Source organism: Leptonotus elevatus, chromosome 1, assembly GCF_054856555.1.
Source record: "Leptonotus elevatus isolate MCC_2025b chromosome 1, RoL_Lele_1.0, whole genome shotgun sequence".
Classification (NCBI taxonomy): domain Eukaryota; kingdom Metazoa; phylum Chordata; class Actinopteri; order Syngnathiformes; family Syngnathidae; genus Leptonotus; species Leptonotus elevatus.
In genome coordinates this window covers 18,313,326-18,338,520 of record NC_141239.1, presented here as the reverse complement: position 1 = coordinate 18,338,520, position 25,195 = coordinate 18,313,326, and the positions used below count along the sequence as shown (strand labels likewise).

Here is a 25,195-nt window from a genome sequence, read left to right as displayed (position 1 = left end):
TCAACGTTACAACGATGCCGAATTCAAATCTGTTTGTTTTGGAGGCCTCTACCTTCCAAAGGCTAATGCATGCAAACGACAAATCACATACGTACATGTCACACTTAAAATATGCCACAGTCTCATTTTGACATATAGATGGCATGGAACCTTAAAGGTTCTCTGTGTCATGGAATCATCTTTTGTGTCATCTATTTTATCAGGAGATAAATAGCCACGACAACATAACTTCTTTGGTTGACATTTTTGGTCTAAAAGACAATCTTAAGAACCCAGGAGGCGCGCCATTGTTTTTGCCTGCCATCAACAACGTCGATAGCATGGATGGCAAAGACGGATAATCTCCTACACCGTGGCACCTGGGAGGAAAAGCTGCCAGTCAGCTGATGACTGTGTTTCATTATATACATGCACCCAGCAAGCAGAAACTATTTCACACTATATAAAATTCACAGTCAAGAGCTTTGTTGTTGCTTACCTGCTTTGGACTCCTCTACTTGCTGGGACAGACGGTCCTCCAAGAGTCTCGGGTGGAGGGCTCTGGGCCGGAGGAGGAGGTGAGGGCGTGTCCTCCTCTGGCGCATCACTGCTCACCACTTCCACAGCCTGTGCTGCTTGGATTTCTGTTTCTAAAGGTGATGGAAAAATGGAATGATCAGTCTGTCAAAATGATATACTACCGAAAGAAATACCAAAGGAATCTAATCGTAATAGTAAAAATAAAAACAATATTTTGTTATAGGGGTGTGAATTGCCTAGTACCTGGCGATTCCTATCATAAATCATGATTCGATCAGATACCGATTAATCCCGATGCAAATCTATAAATAGATGATTGCGGGTTTTTTTTTTTACTCAAATTTAGAAAATACTAATCAGTAAACTTGTACATGTACACTGTAAGATTTCTATGAACATGTATTTATTAATCTAACAGGTTGCAGTCTGTTTCATGTTTGAACAGCACTGAAATAAAATATTAAGGATGTTCTATTAATATAACATTCTTCCATGCTTAATGTGTAAATCCTAACCCTAAGTAAGACGCTTTGTTGAATATTCCCATAAAAAAAATCGATTCGGCCGCATATTTCATCGATTCGAGAATTGCGCGCTGTAATATTGCGATATATTGCCGAAACGATTTTTTCTAACACCCCTATTTTGTTATCTGTCCATTTCTAAAAATGTGTCCATGAGCAAAGCTTGCTGCACTTGTCTCGCTGTTATGCAACAGTTTTGCTAATTTATATATTAAAGGCGCCAAGACAAATATCTACGTATGAGCATCTAGCTCAGGGGTGTCAAACTCATATGAGCTCAGGGGCCACATAGAGGAAAATATATTACCAAGTGGGCCGGATCGGTAAAATCATTGTATATAAATATTTAAAAAATTGCCGTCAATTTTTATGCAGATTTTCCGCAATTTGCGGGCCAGCGCTAATTTACTGTAAATATATTGTCCCAAAAAATAACACGAATGCAAATTAAACACGGCAACACTTTGCCCATATGAGTTCCGGGCGTGGTATATCTACCTATTTTGCATATACCTGTATATTGTTCACAGAATGCATTGTGCATTTTCATATGTGTAGTTGAATGTGTCTCTTATTCAGTACGTTTGTGTTTGATTTATGTTGGTCTATTGTGAAATTACGAATTTATATGCTTTGATTATGGCCAACTGATTAATTGGTCCGACATTACTTTTTTTCCCCTTCTTTTTTTTTTTACTTTACAAAATCACCTTGCGGGCCGGATTAAACCCCTTTGTGGGCCTGATCCGGCCTGTTTGACACTCCTGATCTAGCTGTTACATGGCACGAGTGATCCACTTGCTTTTACATGCAAAATGCATCGGTGTTTCAAGCTAGCGTTCGCCAGAGAGTTGGAGACCCAAACGCCCTTAATCCATAGTGTTTTTGCATGAGTTAATAGATGCGATCAAGGAAGCCGCCTCGAATGTGCACAAACCGTCCTTTTTAAAATGCCAATATAAATATCCAGATTCGGATATTTGTTTATTTACATCAGAAGGATTTAACTGGCTTCTACCTTCTCTGCGACAGCGCTACAAGGCAGCCCTGTCTAACACAAAGCTTTCGCTGATTCCCCCCCCCCCCCCTCCCCCCTCCCCTCTCAAGTACAGGTATTTCAGAATTATGGTATCGTGACATTTTTGCCAGCTAAAATTCACGGTACGATGCTAGTACCAGTACTTGGTGCAACACAAAGCAACAACTATAATTCCTTCAAGCTCAATTTGCCTTCAAACCGAAAGTATATAATATAATATAATATAATATAATTGAATATAATAGAATAGTTTGCGGGCGTTAGGTAGACCTAATAAAAGAAATTCAAGCCACTGGAAGATCCCCAGTCCCTAGGGTATCTACTGTACCATGAACGGGGGCATCAAAATGAAAAACTCAAAGCGAACATCACATGATGTGATGTACACTACACACATAAAAAAATAAAAAATAAAAATAAAAAGCACAAATGTGTCTGGAGAGACTGATGGGATTTTAAAAAGCTTTTAGGGGGCATTAGCCTTGGGCTCTTTTCCACTCCTGCTCCTCAATGCCAATCTTAGGGCAGAAGGAGAGGTGGAGACAGCGAATGAAAGACTGAGGTGAGGTGGAATACAAACTCACTGCAGCTCAAGCTGAACCTTTTCATTTAGAGCCCTGAAGAGGAAGGCCAAGGTACTATGAAAAAGCTCTCATCCACCTTCCGCTGAATGAGCATTTCACAAGCAACGGGGCAGTGAAGTCTCACCTGTGTCCTGAGGGCCAATGGAATCTGTTATCTCTGTTCCATCCATACTGTCTTCCTCATCCATGATAGCCCTACCTCTGGTGCGGCCCCTAAGGCAAGAAAGAGGCAAACACAAATAAATGCAGGCAATGGAAATTAGAAGTAGCCACAGTTATCATTGGGTTGGAAAGGAAGAACAGTAGATAAAATAGTGTACTATCACAGCAGTATAGACCACACCTGTTATTAGGGAAGGAAATAACACATTTTAAACACATTAAAAATCGAATACACATTAAAATGCTTGCTGTCACTAATGAAGACACAACACCACCCATGTTCTGCTTTTAGCATTTTGCATGTTAAAAAGAAGCATAGTGCACATGACAGATGAAATAGCTATTATTCACTCCCAGCCACTTTCACTGAAGCAACCCCCTTCTCACTGATTTTGCAAGGCCTACAGAATATTGTGTTATTGCTACAACAACATGAAACCTACCAAAAGAAAGATTAGAGTCTCTTCTTTTATCAGGAAAAAAGTATATTTCTATCAGTTTCCGTTTTGCAGCAATTAGCATTAGAATATAGCTACGTTTCATCATTATTCACAAATCTGTTTAGAACTGGGTAAATGAGCTTTTTTCAACATGGCACTGGTTGAGCTCTTTCTGGCAGTTGTGGGCCGTTGTAATAACTACCATTTCTTCATCCGTTTTCTGCAGTTGAGAGGCTGCATCAAAGCCTTCTGTATGCTCTAGCATAAAAAATACATTTGAAAAAAACTTATAAATACGACTTTGGGACACTTAAAACATTTAAACCAGAATGTATTTTTATGTTTTTGGGAGCAAATTAGTTAAATGATATATGTTAAAAATGGAGCGTTTAAAATAAATAATTTAATATAATATATTAAGGATTTGTGACTAGAGGGCCACTTTCTCAAAGGTTTGGGTGGAGATTTTATTTTAAGGCCGGGTCTCCCAGCCCTTAATGCTGAGCATGCCACATGAGTACGTATTCATTCGTGTAATAATAATAATAAATACAATTTGTAATGCACTTTTCAACAACATGCTCAAAGTGCGACAGAGAAAAAAACAATTAAAATGAAATTAAATTACTAGTCCAATATACTAGTCCATTGCACACCGTAACCTCCAAATTGCATATGCCAGGAACCTCATAAACCGAGGACTGCCTGTATACACTCAACAAACAATACTGTAGTTACTATCTTGACAAACTACCTGCCTACCAGGTAAAACTATCCACTAGTGACAGTTATCATATATTGCACATTATGTTGTAAATAACCACTATTGTGTTTTCCCACTACAGTAGACTGCCCCAGAAGCAAGAAAGATGATAAAACACTTAAAATCATGAAAAAGCAGCACTTGCGGCATATAACTTACTACTTAAGCTACGTTAGCACTTAAGACGTGGAAAGTGCTTAATTCGTAAATTAAAAAGCAGATGGGAAAACCAGAGTACCCTAAACCATTTTATCAAAAATGCACAACACAGCAATTCCATCCATATCTAGAGAAACTGCAAATGAATTCAATAAATATTTTGTATATGTTGGATCTGACTTGGCAAAGCAGATTTTTGATCCTCTACAAAGAGACAGAGTAGACATAGATATTATCAAGAAAAATCCTCACACCATTTTTTAACCAAAGTCAGTGAGAAAGAATTGGTAGATTTGGTTTGCAAGTTTAATAGAAAGAAAAAAAAAGCCAATGATTGTTGTGATATGGTACGAGTAAAAGATGTTATATACCCCTTGCATATATTTGCAATCAGTCATTGTTAACAGGTATTTTCCCAGTGCAATGAAAATAGCCATTCCAATACACAAGACTGGAGATATCCATACTTTTTCAAATTATAGACAAATATCACTTCTGCCCGTTCGCAAAAATTCTTGAAAAACCTTTTGTTACTAGATTAATTCATTTTATTGAGAGCCATATTCTACTGAATGAACAACAATATGGATTTAGAGGAAAAGCCTGGTCATGGATAACGGATTTATCTTGCAAATAGAAAATAATATGTGCAGTTACATGAAGTAAAATCTGAATTTATGAAAGTAATGTTGAGCTCCCCAGGGGTCAATCCTTGGTCCTATATTATTTATTTTATATATAAATGATATATGTACAATATCAGAATCATTCAAATCTGTACTCTTTGCGGATGACACCGCTGCGAAAAGACTTAACAGAGCTTCTGAACACAGTGCAAGTGGAATTAAATACTATGAAACGATGGTTTGACATTAATAAGTTATCATTAAATATAAATACAACAACATTTATATTATTTGGATATCGTCAGACCAATAGTCCTGTACAAATTACGATCAACAATATTGAGTTAAAAAGAGTACCGGTATATGAAAATAATTTTTTAGGTGTTGTTGTTGATCATAAACTGTGCTGGAAGTTGAATGTTTAATATATTCAAACCAAATTATCCGAAGCAATAGGAATACTACATAAAGTAAAGTATATCTTTAACCCAAATTCTCTACACTTGTTTAGTTCTTTCTTCGTTCCATACATGAGTTATTGTGTGGAGGTTTGGGGACATACATATAAATCGATAACAAACACGGCCTTGATTTTACAGAAGAGAGCAATTAGAATAATTAACTTTGCTGATTATCGTGCACCTACTAATAATCTATTTATAAAATCACATATACTTAAATTTAACGATCTGGTGGACTTTAAAACCGCCCAATTTATGTTTAAAATAAATAATAATATGCTGCTCCCTTGTTGTGTTCAGAAGCTCTTCCAACACAGATTTAGCAATTATGAGCAGAGAGAAACATCGATGTTTAGGAAAATAAAAACCAGAACAAATGTGAAACAGAGATGTTCAATCAATCATTTTGATTGTGAATTGAAACTGTGTAACTCAATTAAGAATTTCAAATATATGTATAAATGCAAGATTACTAATAGAGTTTTTGCAAAAATATGGACAAAAGATATTTTTCTATATATGTATGTCAGTAATAAATAACATATTTTTGTAAATGTAGTACATTGTTGGACTTATGTGTAGATGCAGTATGGACTCGTAATAGGTCTGTTACTTTGATGTAGTACCATGTGAAAAGGGTAGACTGTATATAAGCTTTGGCTTCAGTCTACATCTTTTGGCCTTTGTTCTTTTATTTGTATACATCTTTTTTACTTATTGATTGTTACGACCAAATAAACAAAACTAAATTAAACGTCAACACTTCCAACCATCTGACTGCATACCAGCTCATGCAAATTGCATGCACACACCAAATAAGTAGTATGGAGCCTCTGTCAGCATCCTCCAGTAGGCTGAGGGGCTGTGCTGACATCATCTCGGAGACAGCACGTGGAGAGCATAATTGTGGCGGATACGACTGTTAACATGCGAAACGGGAAGAGCAAACACCGCCCAAATGAGAGCGGTTGTGTCTCAGGGGTGCTTGGAAGGATACAGGCGCTCAGAGGAGGTGGAGATGGCAGGATGTGGGCTGGCATCATTTTGATGTCACCACAGAGAGAAAAGAGAAGGAGGGGGGGACAAATCACAAGTGGCTGGATGCCAAACCGACTCCTCCCTTTAAATAACTTCCATGTCAAGATAAGTAACAACCTTCAACTATGAGGATCGAGCCAAAACTTGCCGGCCTTAGCTTAATTGAGTGGGATCTATCCATCAACAATGTGTGCATACGGCTGAGCCAAAGAGGAGTTTACTGTCGTTTGAAGTTCCAGCAAGTGTTCGCAAATCGAGGTTAAGTTTCCTATTGAAATTAATACTGTAGAATTAATTCCAGTCCCAAACCACAATTATATACACCTTAAATGTATTGCTGTGGTTAAAACGAATATGTCTAATAAAGAAATACACATTTAGAAAGAAACAATACTGTGTGTTTACATTCAAGCAAATCACTATGCAACATATCATGATTTTAGCATACCATACTGTACAGTACAGAGGGGCAGAAGTGCACAATAGCCCACTTGCAGACACATTTTTAGAAATCAACAGATAAAAGATGTACTTGGTTGTTTTAATTTTACACTTGATGGCAGAGCTAAGAGTGACCCAGGTGAAGTGGAATTGGGCCCTTGAACCTGTGGTGTAAGGTTTGTACTACTTGAGACGAGAGCTGTCAAAATTAATCGATTAATCGACAAGTAATTGATTATCAAATTAGTCGACAACTATTTTTTAATAATAGAGTAATCATTTGGAGACTTATTTTTTTCTTTTAAAATTGTCCAAATCCTCTGATTTCAGCATATTAACAGTAATTGTGAAACAATAACCGAACCGGTAACATAGTGCAACATCAATCCTCCTTTTTTTAAATCCCTATATAAATACAAAGTACAAAATACCCACCAATCACTGGTTAATAAACAGTAATCAGGGAAAATGCTTTTGTAATACACTTTAATGTAAAATTTAAATGAATCCGATTAGTCGATTCATTGATTCTAAAAAATATTCAACAGTGACAGCTACGGCTGGGACGATCCACTTCTGTCACGTTCCAATCTGGATCCCGATACCTTGGTGGTGATCAGATAATTTTTTTCTTTTCTTTTTTAGGTTTTATTTTTTACCATTTTGGGGGTGGGGTGTTGGGGCAACTTAAATATTAAAGTTATTAACCTTAAAATGTGTTGGGGTTTTTTCACTCAAACTCATTGTTTGTTTTTTATTCAGGAAAATGATATTAGCATGCATTTTCAATTTCATCTGCAGCCATGCTTTATATATTTATGATTTTTTTTTTTTTACCGCACCTACTTTGTGTGGCGCATTCCAGGGAACCACATATTACAGGGGGAGGGAGGGAATCGGTTTGTGTTTGTAATTTTTGTTGTCTTTCTTTTTTTGTGAAGCACCTTGTGTTGCTTTCAAAGTGTGAAAGGTGCTATAAAAATAAAGATTTAATTGATTGATTGTTTCATCCGTCTGTTTTGGAAATTCAGTGGGGAAAAAACAAATGTGAATTGCATGACACATTGTTTATCGACATGTTTTGTTTGGAGCGTCGCTTCCCCATTGATCGAGAGCGGGGCGCCCCGCCGTTAAATGTCTTCTAAAAACCTAGGCTCATGCAGGAGGATTTTCACCAGTTTTGCAGCCCAAACTGGAGCAATCATGTTGTTGTACCGCAGGCTTTTATTTTGAAGAACTGACAACCAGCTACAGGGTGTTTATGCCAATGATGAACAGATATGGAGTGTTGCGGTTGGCTGTGAATAAAAGTTTGCTTTGTGAAATACACCTTGCCATCTGTTTGAATCCCTTGCGACATAATATGACACTCACTATCGTAGTGGAAGGACACAACGGCCATGAAGAGGATTGGGATTATATGCAAACAAGGCAAATTGCCACAATGAAGACCCGCCGCTGTGGCGGGCCCGAACGGCAACAGGTTACCCCCAATTGGCCAAGTTGTGCAAGCCTTACATGGCCATCCCAGTGGCATGACCAATGAGAGCCTTCATCCACCCCACCTCGATGCGCTTGTGTTCTAACATGTATAATTTGTTATATAAGATGTTCATTGTCAGAGAGGTAGAATATATAAAGATAACTATAAATAATAGCACTTTAAAAATATATATCAATGACATCATCAGTGACTAGTCAACTCAAATCTCATCATAAAACAAAAACAAAAAAAAACTTAGTTCTGCAACCCCTATTGCAATTTAAATCAAGCATTAGTAATTCATCTCAAACTTATCTTTCACCAAAAAACAAAGAAATAGTACATTTTTTGATGCACGTCATGATTAAATACGACACTTGTGCACAACTGCAGAGGAATAGGCGAACATTTTATTTACAGCCTTGTGTTCGTTTGAAATATATGTATTATTCCTGTTATAATGACATCTTCAGTGCAAGCCAGAGGCAGAGAGCCATGCAGAAATCGGCTGTGCGACTTTTCATCTAGCCATCCCCCCTCCTCCTGCTCTCCCAGTCCCACCACAGCAAGAGAGGGGGTGCAGGGGGGAGGTGAAAATAATGCTGTGGTAAGTAGTCCCAGCTAGCAGCGTGCTGCCTGGAAAACATGGCACGTAGTTATGGAATGGACTGGTAAGCAGATGGAGCGTGGGCAAATGAATACATTTTTACAAACAACCAAGAACCGTTTGACATGTCTGTGTCTCAGACAACTAAGTAGTAAGATTTGACATTTGACAAGCGACATATGTCTGATGTAAATCCCGGTGACATGCGATTGGTTCATGACAGATGAAGTACTGACTCCTCTGAAGCCTGTTATAAAAATATGAAGCCAAAATAGAAGATTAGCGTATATTTCAATTTAGACCTTAATTCATTTGCTCCCAAAAATGTATACAGTAATTTCTGGACCATAAGGTGCACCTGACAAAGCCACGCTAGCTAAATTTGGGGAATACTCTAGTTTGTTACACATATACGCCGCACCCGACTTTAAGCCGCAGGTGTTTTAATGTTACCGCACCGGGTTCCCGCTACTTTCTTTTCCATAATAAAAGGAGCAAATTGTCTCGCTCCCGTTCTGTCTTTCCTACTGTATTTTTGCTCTCTTGGTTTGTTTTGCTCTGCCTGACGCTCTTGCTCTACCTTTATAATGCGCCACCTTGTGATCTGATGGATAAGCCGCACCTTTGTATTAGCAGCAGGGTCGAATGCTAGTGAAAAAAGTAGCGGCTTATAGTCCAGAAATTACTGTAAATTCGATCTATTTTAAATGTAAGTATCCCAAAGACGTATTTATACGTTTTAATGAGGATTATTTTATTTATTTTTAATGCTAGACCATACAGAAGGCTTTGATGCTGCCTCTGAACTGCAGAGAACTGGTGAAGCAATGGTAGTAATTACAAAAACGGCCAGAAGGTGGCAACAGAGTATAAGAGATCAACCAGGGCCATGTTGCAACAAAGCTCATTTACCCACAGTTCTAAACAGATTTGCAAATAATGATTAAACTTAGCTATATTCTAATGCTAAGGCCATGTTGCAACAAGCTTGTTCCAAATGTTTTCAACATGTTTGTGAATATTGATTAAACTTAGCTCTATTCTAATGCTAATTGCTGCAAAATGGAAACACATAGAAATATTTTATATTTATTTATATTTTCCTGATGAAAGAAGAGACTCTAATCTTTCTTTTGGTATGTACCATGTTTTTATAGCAATAGAACACAATATTTTGTGGGCCTTGCCAAATCAGTCAAAATCAGTCAAAATCCAGTAAACCAGCCAGGAGCGAAGTGAAAATGGCTGCGAGTGAATGAGTTAATTGAAACATTTGTTTTCAAAGCTTTTAATTTTGCCTCAATGAATCTCACTGTTAAACAGTGTGATAGTAAGAAAAACAAAGGAATATTTAATTTAAGTCCAAGTTTTTTTTTTTGTCTGACCTTGTTTTTTTTTTTTAAAGGAACACCATTCCAAATTCCTTTTCCTTCGTTCTTTTAGGCAGTGCGTATGAAAATTACAAATGTAAATACCAATGGCATTGGATTCCCTGAAAAAAAAGCTTTAAGCTGATTAAGTATAAAAATATAGACATACCTCTACGTTACATGTTTGTGTCCAGTCCACGTCATCACTGTGCCATGTTTGCATGCGGTAACAAGGCACTGTTAATTTTGGACTTGTTTACTGGTCTATTGTGCTATTAAAAATGCCGCATGGCGTTAAGTATTGCCATAATTTAGATGACACTCCTAACCATCTCAGATTTCATATTCTTCCTTCGAGAGAGGGAAAAAAAAAAGAAGAAATTTACTGCGGAAGTGACTGACGAAGGTGATCAACCCGTGTAATGTACAACTGGTCCATTACGGTGGCATAATGTATGAAAATCCTGATGGATTCTCACCAATATTTATGTGGTCATGTGTAGGCATATGATAATCATACTTTGAAAATATTAGAAATAAACTTGCAATTTTTTTAATTCTATTTATGTCGTATGGTTGGGCGCTCATAGTTGCCTCGTAGACAAAAAATAATAATACATCACTTAATGTCCCAAAAACGTGAATGACTGTCAACAAAATGTATGTCCAGGCATGTCTACGCAACGTGATAATCATAGTCTGAAAATATTATTAAAAAATATTTTGGGATTATATTAACGTCATAAGTAGGGATGGGGGAAACTTCCGATTCTTAGTTGCATCGCGATTCAGACATGGGCAAGTCTGAATCGAGCCACAAACGTCCACATTTCGATTATTAAAATACGTTAATGAAGGTATGCAAAAGGTTCAAAATATTACGGAACACAGAAGCGTTGTACCCTTCTTCGTCATCGGGACACTTTGGGAAGCGCACACAGCGCGCGCAAATGAAAACAAACATGGCAAACTCGCCGTGAGATCCAAAAAGCTGCGTCACGTGACGGCAGCAAAATCAGTCCACATTCACTATAGATGGCAGAGAAAACAACTCCTCGAGTAAGTAGCATGTATGAGAGTATTTTGTACGAGTGAAACGAGTTCTTAATTAAGTCGAGCACCTCAAATTAAAAGCAACAGTTTATTTGATGTCAGTGCGCTGCAGCTGTGATTTGTAAAATAAGATAAAAACATTCAATAACGTAACATGTTGCCTGAACAAATGCTAACTTCAAAATAAAGCTCAAGAAAGAATACATTGATGCCATGCAATAGCCTTTTGTACACTTTTATTTTGAAGTTGGCCAGTATGGTGGCGTGACCGGCTGACGTCTAGTTTGATTTCAGCTTGCCTTATCATAGTTTTTAATTGCCATTACAAGCCAACATCAACTCGTCGCCATCCCGAAATCATGTTAATTGGTCTTTTTTTTTCTTTAAAAAAAATAAAAGATAATTAGAACGTCATCCTCATTTTCTTTATAAATCATTTTTTCCTAAAAAATCTAAACATTAATCTAAAAATGTCAAATATGGCTTGTGTTCCTACATTCTAAATGGACATATTTGACAATTTAAGTTGAATCTTGTTATTTTAATGGGAACAGTGTTTTATAATATAAAAAGAAGACAAAGTTCTATATCTCTTTTTTTTTTTTTTGCTGAGCCAAAAAATTATCTGGTCCGTGATTCAAATCTGATCTGAACCATGTTTTTTTTTTTTTTTGGGTGATTAATACTTTGTGAGATAAATAGAAAAGTGTTGTAAAAAAGTGCATCAATATACATAAATTTTGGATCAATGATCATTTTATAAAAAATATTTTTATCTTGAGGTGTCCAAAGACTCCCAACTCCTAGTCATAAGCGTATATGCATATCCAGAGTTGGGGAATCCAGGTCCAGAAAGTAAAAACCCTGGCACAGATTGGTTTTAGCATCAGATGCTACTAGCAGGTAAACAAGCTTGTCTCTTCCTGTTGAGTAGAAACACCTGTGGCTAAAGCCAAACTGTTTCAGTGTTCAGTGGACCTGGATTCCCCAACCCTGGCTGTACGTTTCATTAATGACACGAAAGACAGATCAAAATGAAATGTTACTCTTCATTTATTCGATGAGACGCCACCAAGTCATATGTTAGCATGTGCGATGTTACTGGCTGGAGATTGGTAAACATATTTTTATAGGTTGTATTTATTTATTGATCTCTACTCTACATTAAGGGTTCTCAATTAGAAATGTAATGGGAGCGCGTGCGTGTCTTTTTTTTATTTTAATTTTTATTTTTTACTGTTCTTATGTAGTTTGGGGCTTAGGTAAACTGTACAGTATAAAGGAGTTACTGGAAGGCACAAAAACATTTATTTTCAGTATCACACTGATTCTTGCTTAGTATTGAACAAAATAAAAACAATCAACTTTCACTAAAAGGTGAATCGTGTCTTGGGAGTTCAAATGTTCATGTACATCTCAAAAGTTAAAAGTGGTTATTTTCCTTTTAGCAAAATTATCATGCATTATGAAATGGTTTCTTGAGCTTACCGATGAGCCAGGCCACTTCGAGTGAGCACTCTGTTGCTCTTTGCTTTTCTGTCATTCACGAGGTCATTTTCGAGCCTCATATGACTACATAATTTTGAAGTCTGCTAGGTTAATGCTAATATAATGTCAAAAGCCATAGAGAGGCTAAAACAAATTACCATCAGTGTTACACCTCAGTATAAACCTTCAGATAATTACTACTTTTACTTGGACCATATCTTTATAGTGTTTCCCACAGATTTGAAATCTACTTGGGTACGTGGACTCCGGCGGTGGGGATGGGAGGCGGGTTGGACAGGAGGTGGGTCTCAGTCCTGTTACTACATCTCCTCTAGCCTCACGATCCAGAAGTGCTTGACAGCGAACATGCGGTATATCCTGTCCAGACACGTTTTTTATTTATTTAAAAAAAAATGTTTTATTAATTTTCTTGAAAACTTCTTGGGTGGTGGCCAATTTACTTGGGTGGCCCGCCCAAGTATTAACATGGTGTGGGAAACACTGCTTTAATACAAATGACCCCCCTCCAAAACCACCCACCCCACCCAACTATGGAGCTGCATTGACACATTATCCATTAGATGTGTACAATGGGTACACTCTACACGGCATATGTTAGGTAGAATATGCGTTTACACAGTACATATAATAGAGCTTGAACAAATTAATAAACTACCAGTGTTAATTCGGTGTCAAAACAACATACAGAATAAGGGCATGAACATCTATGCCTGCATGTTTCCAATCCAAACAGACCTACGTTACTACAGACTCACCTAGATTAATGTTGGAGCGATGGCACCGAGCCAGGAGGAAAGAGACAGACAGAGAAAGACAGAATATCCATTGTTGGGATTTATTCAACATTTATTTGTCTATTGCAGAACAGAAAGGTGCATGTTGTTAACTAATTTAGTATAGCCCACAACCGTCGCTGATGCAATAAGCGAAGTGCGCATCTCGGCAGCACAGTGCATTATGGGTAAGCCTGCTGGTAGCCTGCTACCAACTTTTCATTGAAAACTAATAGAGTCTAACGGGGGAAGTGCTGATTTGGACCATTTCCCCCGTTGGAAAGTTGATGTTTTATATATTCTATTTTAAACGTGCATAGCGTGTCGTTACTGACACCGTGAGGACCGTTAGTGGTCCTCTGCCGGGACACTACATTTAAGCTTATTTAATAGCTTAATATTTGTCCGAATGTGTGCACTTCACCTGGAGTTGGATCGAGGACACAACACCGGGATGCGATCAAGAGACGGGTAGGATCTTTCTTCACTGTAAGGGTCAATTGGGGCTAAAAGCAGGTTCTTAAATGACATTAGTTTGGTTATACGTACGTCCGCTAGCAAGCTTTGTGATGCTTCCACATGTACCCTTGGTTTCAGGATATTGACAAAATAAATGTGTTAAAGAAATTATCCATTTTAGCCTCTTTTATGTTTAGATCTTTCTTTTCTGTCTGAAAATTGGGAAGAGTGAAACGGAGGTTTACGAACGTACACTTCCGTCTTCTCGAGCTTTGGCAATGGTGTTTTTTTGCCTATAAACTCCATTAGGAGTAGGACAGTTAAAAATGGCACCATGTGCACCTGTTGTTTTGTCACTTATGGCTGAAAGCCGTTTACTTTCAGCATTTCATTCGCCACCATCCAAATAATGGCTTTGTTTGATAGCAAGTTTTTTTTTTTTTTTTTTACTTGATTGTGACGCATGCGCAAACGTAATGCACACTTACTTCGCTTATTCAGTCGCTTTATTAGCATGAGGAGTAACAGAATGCATATGCAATTAATAGAGCTGCTAACTGCTACAACTCATGCCCAGCCCAGGCACGCCATACAAAAACACACACGCGCACACTCTAACTTGAGCCAAATTCAAGAGGAAATGTCCCTTTTCACTTTCATCTTTGCTGATGTCACAGCCACCAATCATCAGGCCCGACTAACAGCCAACACTAGAGAGTTACAGATATTACACTGTCCTGCCTTGTATAAAGCCCTAAAATCATGGCTCAAAACCTTCTAGATTATCTCCCACTGGAAGAATGTCCAGCCTCACAATCATGACTGAAGAACCAGTGTCCAACATGGCATCCCAAACCTGCATGTGAACATGATAGAGCTTCCCCATCTCTATCAAGACCACACAGCTCAACAGACATGTCAGAGGCGTGCATGTCCCCAGTCATCAACCGAACGGGTCCGCGTCATCCAGTCCATACAGACCCTCTCCAATTTTTCTGCTGCTCTCTCACATTTTTGCAGCGCCACAGCAGATGACCAAGTTGTCTACACCCCCAGCAGATAACAGGGTGCGCTTGTTAGTCAGTTCCTTCCTTGTTCTGAGCTGAGCGGGTCTTTACTGTGCACACTAGCTTCTCCACCACCACCGGTCTGTACTCCGCCCCCTTTGCAAACGATGGCGCTATAATCTCCCTCTAGATGGTGTGCGCACCATTGTGAGAACCTCACTCAGGACTGCGGGATGAGCAAGATGGACGTGCAGGCGCAGGCTATCTCCCTGGCGCCCAGCCTGTTGCAGTAGCATATTATAGTGGATGCTATACAGACCCTCGCAAACTATTTTTATGCTCGTAAACAGCTTTTCTTGTTGCCATCAAAATTTGAACATGTTAAAAACTTCTTTGCAATTTCACACTGGGCTAACGATTTAACCTGAGCCAGCGATTCCGTTCTATTCGTTCAGCGGCGGCACCCCGCCATTCCTAAATCTTAGCTGCCGCGCCTTCAAATGTCCAATTAAAGCAGTAGGGGACTGGAGAAGAGAGTATCCACGCAATGTTTCACCTGACAGATAGTGAAAAACACAACCAGACAGCAGGGCTGACTTTGTGACCAATTTACCACTAATGCTCAACTTAACAGTGTTTGCTGGTTATAATAATAATAATAATAATAATAAAATAATCCGTTCCGTTCGCAAGTGCACATTTTAATTATTAGTGTCTAACGGATCTTTGAGCCTTAACTCGTTCGGATGAAGTGCGAGGACGAGTCAAGATAGCCACCACGCGTTGCTGAAAGCCAACTAAAATAAATGGCTACCAACTAATACACGGACGTCAATGCATTAGGGTTGGTATTGGTGCGCTTTAATTTTGAAATGGGCCCTCGAAGCACACGGTGGCGCGTCTTCTAACTTGACTCATTGTTACGGTCCACGGTATTCTGTGGCCGTTTCTTTTCCCCCCGTGTGGTGGAGCAACTCTCGACGGCCAAGATCAATACACTGCCATCCCGAAATCATATTCAATCGCTAATTAAGGACAACAAGAAACCGCTATTTAATTGCACCGTCATTTTATGATACAGCTGGCACAAGTCTCCGGCGTTAGCAGTTAGCCGCTAATGGAATGTAAACATTGACGTCTCTTGCGAGACGTGCGATGCATTCAAATGCATTCGGACATTTCATACTCACACAGAAAGAAGTCCATCAATGCATTAAATGGAAAAAAATGCAAATATGTAAACAATGTGGGCTTTCTATCAATCTATAAAAGCTGACATATCAAGAGGAATGATGGGGGTGAAATCACTTTGCTATTTTACAAGCAAATTTGTCAAGTTACAAACCTTAGAATTCACCCAAATCAGCTGTTTCAATGCACTGCTCCAATAGAGACTTTAATAAATGTCCACCAAATATTGTGTCACTTTGATAAACCACCATTTAGGGCTATATTTTATTTTCATAATTTCAAGGGGGTGCTACTGACTAAGTTTTGGTTGATCAAGTCCCTGCTATTTGTACACAACGCCCCTTGTGAGAACTTGCTTACATGTAAGGGGCCCCACGTACCCCCCCCCCAAAAACAAACAAACAAACAAACAAAAAATAAATAAAAATTGTGTTAAAGCAAAGGGTTAAAGCAAAAAAATATATATTTAGATTTTTTTTTTTTATGTTTAAATTGACTGCTGTCAATTCAGATACATTTTGCAGGGCAGTAGGGCACACACACTGATTATTTTTAAATAATAATAGTTAGGCATTAATCAGGGATGAAAAATGTGACAAGTATACGACCGCTCTAGGAGGGTAATTAGGAATGCAAAAAAATTAAAATACTTAATACATACTTAAAAACATGCATTTTGAGAGATAAAAATCAAGCAGATTTAAAAGACAGTATCAATGTATAATACAATATCGATCTATACATGGACATGTTATGCTATATAAGCAGGTTTGGGAGGCTTACTTTTAAATTGTATTCTTCTGTTCAGTTTCTTGTTAAATTTTTGTTTTTAACGTAATCCAATCGCCATACTATTAAAATAATGTAACTTGGACAGTAACAGTGGACCCCAACTATTTGCAAGGGTAGAGACCGGCCAGGACAGCGAATAACGAAAATCTATGTGTAATTGACACCTATTTATTTAGATGGATAGATAGATGGATAGACAGACAGACAGTCGCGGATGGGTGGTGATCTGTACATGGATTATTTGTTTAGCCTATGAGGAAAGTAGATTTGCGTTCTCCGTAGCAGTTGTTGCCGGTACGTCATATGTTAGCAGATTCACACCCAAATAACCTTGCCTTCATCTCGCACAAAGACGCACACGCCGTAATTATGACCTAATTACGCTACGACGACGATGACGATGCGTTACATCAACCGCAAAACGAACTTTTATCCTAGTCGCTAGTTTTTACATTTTTCTTGTTAACTCTTTGACCGCCATAAACGTTATAAAACGTTTAGCATAAACCTAGGGAAGGGCGCCGAGGACGTTAAAAGACGTTCACTATGTTTTTTTTGTTTTTTTTTGGAAACGGGTGCAGGAAAGCCTTGGGCAGCTGTGCTGAAAGTATCAGGCAGATCTGGTTAGTATAAAACTCGTTTTGGCCCCTAGATGGCAGCGATGACGCTCTTTGCACAAGGTTGGATGGGCCGCCCACCGTGGGCGTCAGTAGAAGACGTGAGGCGGAGCTAGAGTGTTGAGGAGACAATGGCTGAATAAGCCACAATGGCTGACCAAGCAACCGGTTGCAAGCAGCTCACGCTTGAGCATTTTTTTCAAAGACGGAAAGCATCGATCAATACTAAAAAGCACATTGATGTCGACGATGATGATGACTCAGAGCTTGACGCCAAAGTTGGAAGCCTTGACGCGACTGTTATGATCGCTTACGTAGTAAGCCTCACCGGCTAAGCGCGGCTAAGCGCGGCAAGCGCGGCTAGCGCTGCTAAGGCCGGAAAACGCGCACAATAACCGACCGGGTACTTCTACACAATCGGACATTCGATCGGGCGATGGAGAGTTGGCATCGACCAATGCAGATTGATGATGATGGTGATGGTGAATCCCGAGGATGACGCCACAGTTGGACGCCACAGTTGGACGCGGCCTTTATTCTCACGTCATAAAGCATCACCGGCTAGCTCTGCTAACGCCGGAGCTTTCACATGCGGACATTTTGTCGGACAATGAAGAGTACCCCGAGTCCAATGCATATTCATCGGAGGAGCGGGTACAGTCTGATCACGGAGAAGACACTGGTTCTGGACTACGATGCCACCATGAATGGAGTGGATAAGATGGATCAGAACATCTACCACTCGGTATAGCAACTGAAGGACATGAGGAAGCCAGACGTAACACCACCGTAATGTAACCGTAACAAATATCCTGATATTAGACTTTATGGCAACACACACTGCAGTATATACTTGCTATTCCCCGGAAAAAACGGCCTGCAAGAAAGTGGAGCTTTTGCACGCGAAGAGGCAATCTGTTGTGCAAATGCGGTTGCGTCTCCTTGCACGCAGGGGAGAAAAAACAAAAAGAAAAACTCGTTGAAACATCCACATATTTGTAAATAGCACCACAGTTGCACACATTTGTAAATAGTTTGCCAAATTGTTGTCAAATTGTTACACTGTTGAATGTAAATAAACGTATTTTGCTATCAAAAAACACTTTTTTATTCTTGGTGGTAGTGTTTTATAGAAGTAAAGCACTATTTAGGTGTTTGTGGCATCATTCATGGACAAAAAGAAGTGTAAAATTCACTAGAATGCATGAAATAATATCGTTTCACTAAAAGCTTGATTTCTCCGTATTTGAGTTCAAAACAAGCGAAATCGGGTGAAACTAACAATTTTCTATTGTTGATTACTAAAGAACGGAATAAGGTAGAAACAAACTTTTTTTTCTGATGAAAGATGAAAGTCCAGTCTTTCATTTGGTAGTACGTGTGTTTCCATAGTCCAAACAGAACATTTTCTGTGGACCTTGAAAGATCAGTCAAAATGCTTAAATCGGCTGGCACTGACGGCATCCCTTTTCTGAAAACGTCTGGCAGTCAAAGAGTTAATATGGTGTTTAAATAGTACATCGGTGCGTAATATGTAAAGAAGGTGGAACTGACGTTAGCATGTAGCGGTGTTAGCAATTAGCTCCTCCGTAGCAGGACGCCGCAGCATGCTGACAGTTCAAACTTTTTCCTTTTCTTCAGTGAGTAAGTTCCAAACAGTGAATAGCGATTAAAACATCCTCTTTCCCCTCCTACATTAAAATTGGCCGAGTAGTGTGTGGAGGACTGGACTCTCGACATGTCCCGTCCGCAATGCCACCCTGCACTCTAGGGACAGACAGTTCTGCCAACTTCTCCTAATATGGCTTGCTGCTTCTCCGCGGAGAAGGTACACACAGCATGAAATTTAAGACCTCACCCATATATTAAAATTCAAAACTTTTACAATATTTTTTAAGGTGGTATTAATAAATTCAATGCGTGAAAGCAATGTCAGTTTAGCGATGAGATCTTAAACAACAAACGTACGGTCCCCATGGGGACTTGTTTATGGGGTACACCCCTGTCTCGTTTTCAAAATGATGGAAATCAGTCCCCACGACGGAGAACTTTAACCCCTGGTCTGTACCAAATTTCTACACCCCTCCACAAAGTTTCAGGAAAAACTCTCAAGTCATTTTTGATTTCTGGAGAAATACATGTGAGGGCCAAAACATGCCCTCCTGTGTCACACTGAGACTGTAAGGAAGCATCCAATTAAAAACAGGTCTAAGACACTCAGTCAAACATGAAACTTGAAAAAAGATGTCTTTACATCAAACCAAAACATACTTTTTTCTGTTCTTAGAGGAGGCTGAGAGTTGCGCCTGGGGTAGGCAGGCGGCAGCAGCATCCTTGCGTGGCCTGCCACGTGGTCGCTTGTCGGCTTGAGCGGGACTCCCTGTGGATGTTGCCTCTGCACAGCTGGAGGGTGGTGAGGGTCCCTGGTCAGAGGGTTCCACAGTCTGTTCCTCTGATGACATTCTGACACAAACAAAGATGCTATCTTGGTGTCACATTTTCAGAGGCATTCCACTCAGAACTGTTCCCATCAGTATGCATTTTTCCCCCTACTTCCTTTGATTCTACATTGCTAACTACATTTTAGAGAGAATGCACTAAATATAAGGAGCGCTTTGGCACCTACACTGCAAAATTGACCACCAGTTCTGCCAGAAAATTTACTTTTCCCTCATCTGGTGTTTTGTTCACGTAGGCGGTGACGTCTATATAGTTAAGGGTGGATTTTGGCAAAATTACGCTGGATGAAAATCCCATATATCATACAGCAAAATATGTTTTCATACTACAGCCAGTCGGCCACTCAGTTTCCCTCTACTGTAAATTATGCATTCACATAGTCTCTGTCCAATTACAACCTCACAAGACTACTTCATGACAATGTCATACTTTTTAAAGATAGTTCCAATGCTCTCTTGCAGTTAATGTTGAAACTATAGTCAGGTTTCCATCCAAATGTTTGGAAATGTTTATGCAAATTTTGTAAAAAATGCGCAAAACGGACATGCGACTTATGCTCGTTTCCATCCGCTCTTCTATTGCGAATATGCGCCGCGAGATGACGATGTAGTGACGGAACTTTGGGACAATGGAGAGTTCCAGGTGGGAACGCTAGTTTTGACGGACTGAACGAAAGTAGTTAGTCTTGTTGGCTTTCCTCCCGCATGTAAGTGAAGTGTGTCGTTACATTGAGAGCTGATGTTAACTCTTTGACTGCCATAAACGTTATAAAACGTTTAGCATAAACCTAGGGAAGGGCGCCGAGGACGTTAAAAGACGTCCCCTATGTTTTTTTTTTTTTTTTTCAAAAACGGGTGCAGGAAAGCCTTGGGCAGCTGTGCTGAAAGAATCAGGCTGATCTGATTAGTCAAAGACTCGTTTTGGCCCCTAGAGGGCAGCGATGACTCTCTTTGCACAAGGTTGGATGGGCCGCCCACCGTGGGCGTCAGTAGAAGACGTGAGGCGGAGCTAGAGTGTTGAGGAGACAATGGCTGATCCAAGCCACAATGGCTTGACCAAGCAACCGGTTACAAGCAGCTCAGCTTGAGCATTTTTTTCAAAGACGGAAAGCATCAATCAATACTAAAAAGCGCATTGATGTCAACGATGATGATGACAACGAGCTCTACGCCAAAGTTGGAAGCTTTGGCGTGACTGTTATGAACACGTAGTAAGCCTCACGGCTAAGCGCGGCTAGCGCGGCTAGCGCTGCTAAGGCCGGAAAACGCGCACAATAGCCGGCCGGGTACTTCTACACAATCGGACATTCGATCGGGCGATGGAGAGTTGGCATCGACCAATGCAGATTGATGATGATGATGAAGATGACTCTACGCCAACGTGACTGTTATGAACACGTAGTAAGCCCCACCGGCAAAGCGCGGCTAGCGCGGCTAGCGCGGCTAGCGCTGCTAAGGCCGGAAAACGCGGAGCTGCACAAGCGGACATTCGATCGGACAATGAAGAGTACCCCGAGTCCAATGCATATTCATCGGAGGAGCGGGTACAGTCTGATCACGGAGAAGACACTGTTTCTGGACTACGATGCCACCATGAATGGAGTGGATAAAATGGATCTCCTACCACCCGGTATAGCAACTGAAGGACACGGGGAAGCGAGACGTAACACCACCGTAACGTAACCGTAGCATGATCCTGATATTAGACTTGACACACACTGCAGTATATACTTGCTATTCCCCGGAAAAAAACGGCCGGCAAGAAAGTGGCGCACGCGAAGAGGCAATCTTGTGCAAATGCTGTTGCGTCTCCTTGCACGCAGGAGAGTGTTACAAAAAGAAAAACTGTCGTTGAAACATCCACATATTTGTAAATAGCACCACAGTTGCACACATTTGTAAATAGTTTGCCAAATTGTTGTCAAATTGTTACACTGTTGAATGTAAATAAACGTATTTTGCTATCAAAAAACACTTTTTCATTCTTGGTGGTAGTGTTTTATAGAAGTAAAGCACTATTTAGGTGTTTGTGGCATCATTCATGGACAAAAAGAAGTGTCAAATTCACTAGAATGCATGAAATAATATCGTTTCACTAAAAGCTTGATTTCTCCGTATTTTGGTCCAACACGGGCGAAATTGGGTCAAACTAACCATTTTCTATTGTTGATTACTAAAGAACGGAATAAGGTAGAAACAAACTCTTTTTTTCTGATGAAAGATGAAAGTCCAATCTTTCATTTGGTAGTACGTGTGTTTCCATAGTCCAAACAGAACATTTTCTGTGGACCTTGAAAATCAGTCAAAATGCTTAAATCGGCTGGCACTGGCGGCATCCCTTTTCTGAAAACGTCTGGCAGTCAAAGAGTTAATAAAGCCATCGAAAATTGCATTCATTATTTATTAATTATAAAAATAATCGTAATTCTTCGTCTCCCCAAACATATCTTACTTTATCATCCGCCATTTATTGTGACTACAAACGTGCGTGTGATGGAGTATCAGTCAAAACGTGCGACGTATATCCGGTCTTGTAGTCGCTTATTCGCAAAACCTGTTCCCATTGCCAAAATGTGCATTCTCCTTTTTTCGATACGCTTCAAAAACTACCCCCTCCAAGCTTCAATTTTGTGTGTGCGAATTTTGGGCCTTTTTTTTCTCTCGAATTTCTGCCGTTTCTTTTTCGCAATTCTTGAAAATTTGAATACAAATAGGTGGATGGAAACCCACCTTATGTCTCTGAACAAACACAGAACTCAGTTGTGCATACTGTGCTTTGGAGTGAAATTTCAGGATGAATGTAACCTTTGTAGTTAAACTTAATTTGACTTTAGTTTCCCTTTGACTTTTGAATGAACACAGCCGCCTGTTCAACGTTTCAGTGTTTTTTTGTTTCGTTTTTTGCCGTTACTCAAAATGGTAAGACTTCCAACACGGTGTTCTCATTGGGAAATCACCACTGGGTATGAATGACTTTCTGATCGAAATTGCAATTTCACAAAATGTGATCATGTGATCACTAAAACTGCATTTGTATGCAGCGCACCTGATTGACACCGGGTCTGTTGTGTCAACTCGCATCTTGCCAAGCTCACCACTAAAAAGTGGCACGCTTCTTGTGGACATGTAACGCGAAGCAATCTGTATTACCGTTCTTGTGCTTCGTAATGTTACGACAGCAGACAGTCCCAGGCCACAACACGAACACCTCGTCACTCCAGCGAGCGCCAATACCCAACGTTTTCCTTTATGAAGGTAAGGCTCATGATGTTTGATTGCTGTCAGACACATTTGAACATTTGTTTGTGAGACATGCAAAACTACTCAACTGATTTCAATGAAACTTTGTAGAATTTACCAACAAAAGCCATCATTTGTTAATTTTCAGTCCGTGACTCTTAATGGCTAAATTCAGGGACAAACCCTAGGTAGGTATTTGTGAAGGTGTATTCATTGATGTTTGTACTAATTAGAATTATTTGGTCTTAGCTGAGATTTGTGGTCCAATAACCAGGCAGCGTTTTCTCATTCCAAACACTTCTGGCACAAATACTACTCGAGAAGACGTCAAATCTTTTACGGCAGCTGACACCATCTGACTGCCTCGTCTCTTCTTCGCTTGTGTCTGACTGGTCTCAGGATGCCTACAGGCTCTTCAGGCAGATGGTGGTCCAATAACACCAGAAATAAGTCATTAGAAGGACACTGTTATACGAAGGAGTATCCAGGCTGTGCTGGGGGGAAAAAAAAAAGAAGAGGAAAATAATATAATTACTGGAATAAACTTATTTTTCTTGGCATGAGGCACTTTCAAATCACACTGCCCACCAAGTGACGTGGCCTCGCGAGACTGCGCAACGGACAATTGCAAGCAAAACATCTCACGCTTCTACCTGGCAAGTGACCCTCACACACAACAATACACTGCAACTGAAAATCTGCGATCCCTGGTCATTTTTAATCAGGAACAGCATTTTGAGGCGCCACATAATGAAGTGTGTTATTTGTAACTTAAGTAGTTGCACAACCCAGCACACTGCGCAACATTTTAGTCGGGGTCGGCAGTGCCACTCTGTGTGTGGTGGGCCTTGGATTAATTTTAAAACAAATAAATACTTTGACACGTCAACAACTCCAGCTGTATGAACAATTTAATGTGATTGCAAAAATGTTTGTCTGTTTGTCAGATGAAAACAAAGACTTTGTTGTGTTTTTTTTATTTTTTATCATAAAGATTACGAGTACCGATACCAGCCTTATTTTTAAGGAAGCGGTACTTGCAGCGGAGGCTGATACCATTATCGCAGCCCTTTTGTGGCCGAGTTACGATCAGGAACTAGAAATTAGAAAAATAGAAAATTCCTATTAATTTCATGCAATTTTAAGGGAAGATGCGACATCGGCATATGCAGGTCTTTCTTTAAAATGAAATGTCCTTGCTTTTTGTGTTGTTTTTTTGAATATGTACTGGTGGCATCTGTATCGGCAATGGTATGGCTTTGAAAAAAGTGGTATCGAACATCCCTAATCATAAACCATAAGTAAGTATTCTTAGACAAATATTTAATCACATATTATCCAATTAATATATGGCCAGAGAGTGTGGTTGCTGATCTCAGACTGTTGCGTTCACGTTTCTGTGGGAATTCTCATTGAAGTTCAGATTTTTTCAGCAACAAACTTCCATTTTTTTTTCATGAAAAATGACAGGCTCAAGTGAAACACATGTGGATTTGTTTGCATTATTTTTGTCTGATTTATTTACTTTTTTATATCTATTTATGATTTACTGACTTATGTTTACGCCACACATGTTGTAGAATTTTGTGATGCAGACTAGAGAACGCTTAAAAGACTGCAGGTCAAAGTGTTTTCTAAGTCAGCAACTCTAATTGAGGTACATAAATTGTTTTTCGTCTTAACAGATCGTTCCTTCGCCTTTATTTTACAATAAGCCTAACCTACAAGACCAAGCATTTATGTACAATAAATCTGATATTGTCTATTGTAGTAGAGATTGATTTATTGACTGTTTTGTTAAAAAAAAAAAAAAAAATACATGGGAAGAGGACCAGGAAAAAATATCTAGCATATTAACTTGCAATCGCAATGCTGTAAT

At 39.5% G+C, this 25,195-nt stretch overlaps 1 protein-coding gene across 9 annotated transcripts in view; it reads right to left on the bottom strand.

Annotated features, from left to right (window-relative positions):
* The window catches only part of kmt2cb (lysine (K)-specific methyltransferase 2Cb), a 100,310-nt gene that overhangs the window by 72,777 nt on the left and 2,338 nt on the right, over positions 1-25,195 (bottom strand). For 7 of the 9 annotated variants that reach the window (XM_086080179.1, XM_086080217.1, XM_086080198.1 and 4 more), the window contains exons 2-4: positions 19,889-20,080; positions 2,791-2,879; positions 479-629 (exon numbers count right to left, since the gene is read on the bottom strand). In XM_086080179.1, coding sequence (XP_085936305.1) covers positions 479-629; positions 2,791-2,879; positions 19,889-20,079 — 431 coding nt within the window. In that variant the 5' untranslated portion in view covers position 20,080. Of the gene's footprint in view, positions 1-478; positions 630-2,790; positions 2,880-19,888; positions 20,081-23,226; positions 23,811-25,195 lie in introns of all 9 variants that reach the window. The other 2 variants (XM_086080189.1, XM_086080250.1) reach the window with 2 other exon arrangements.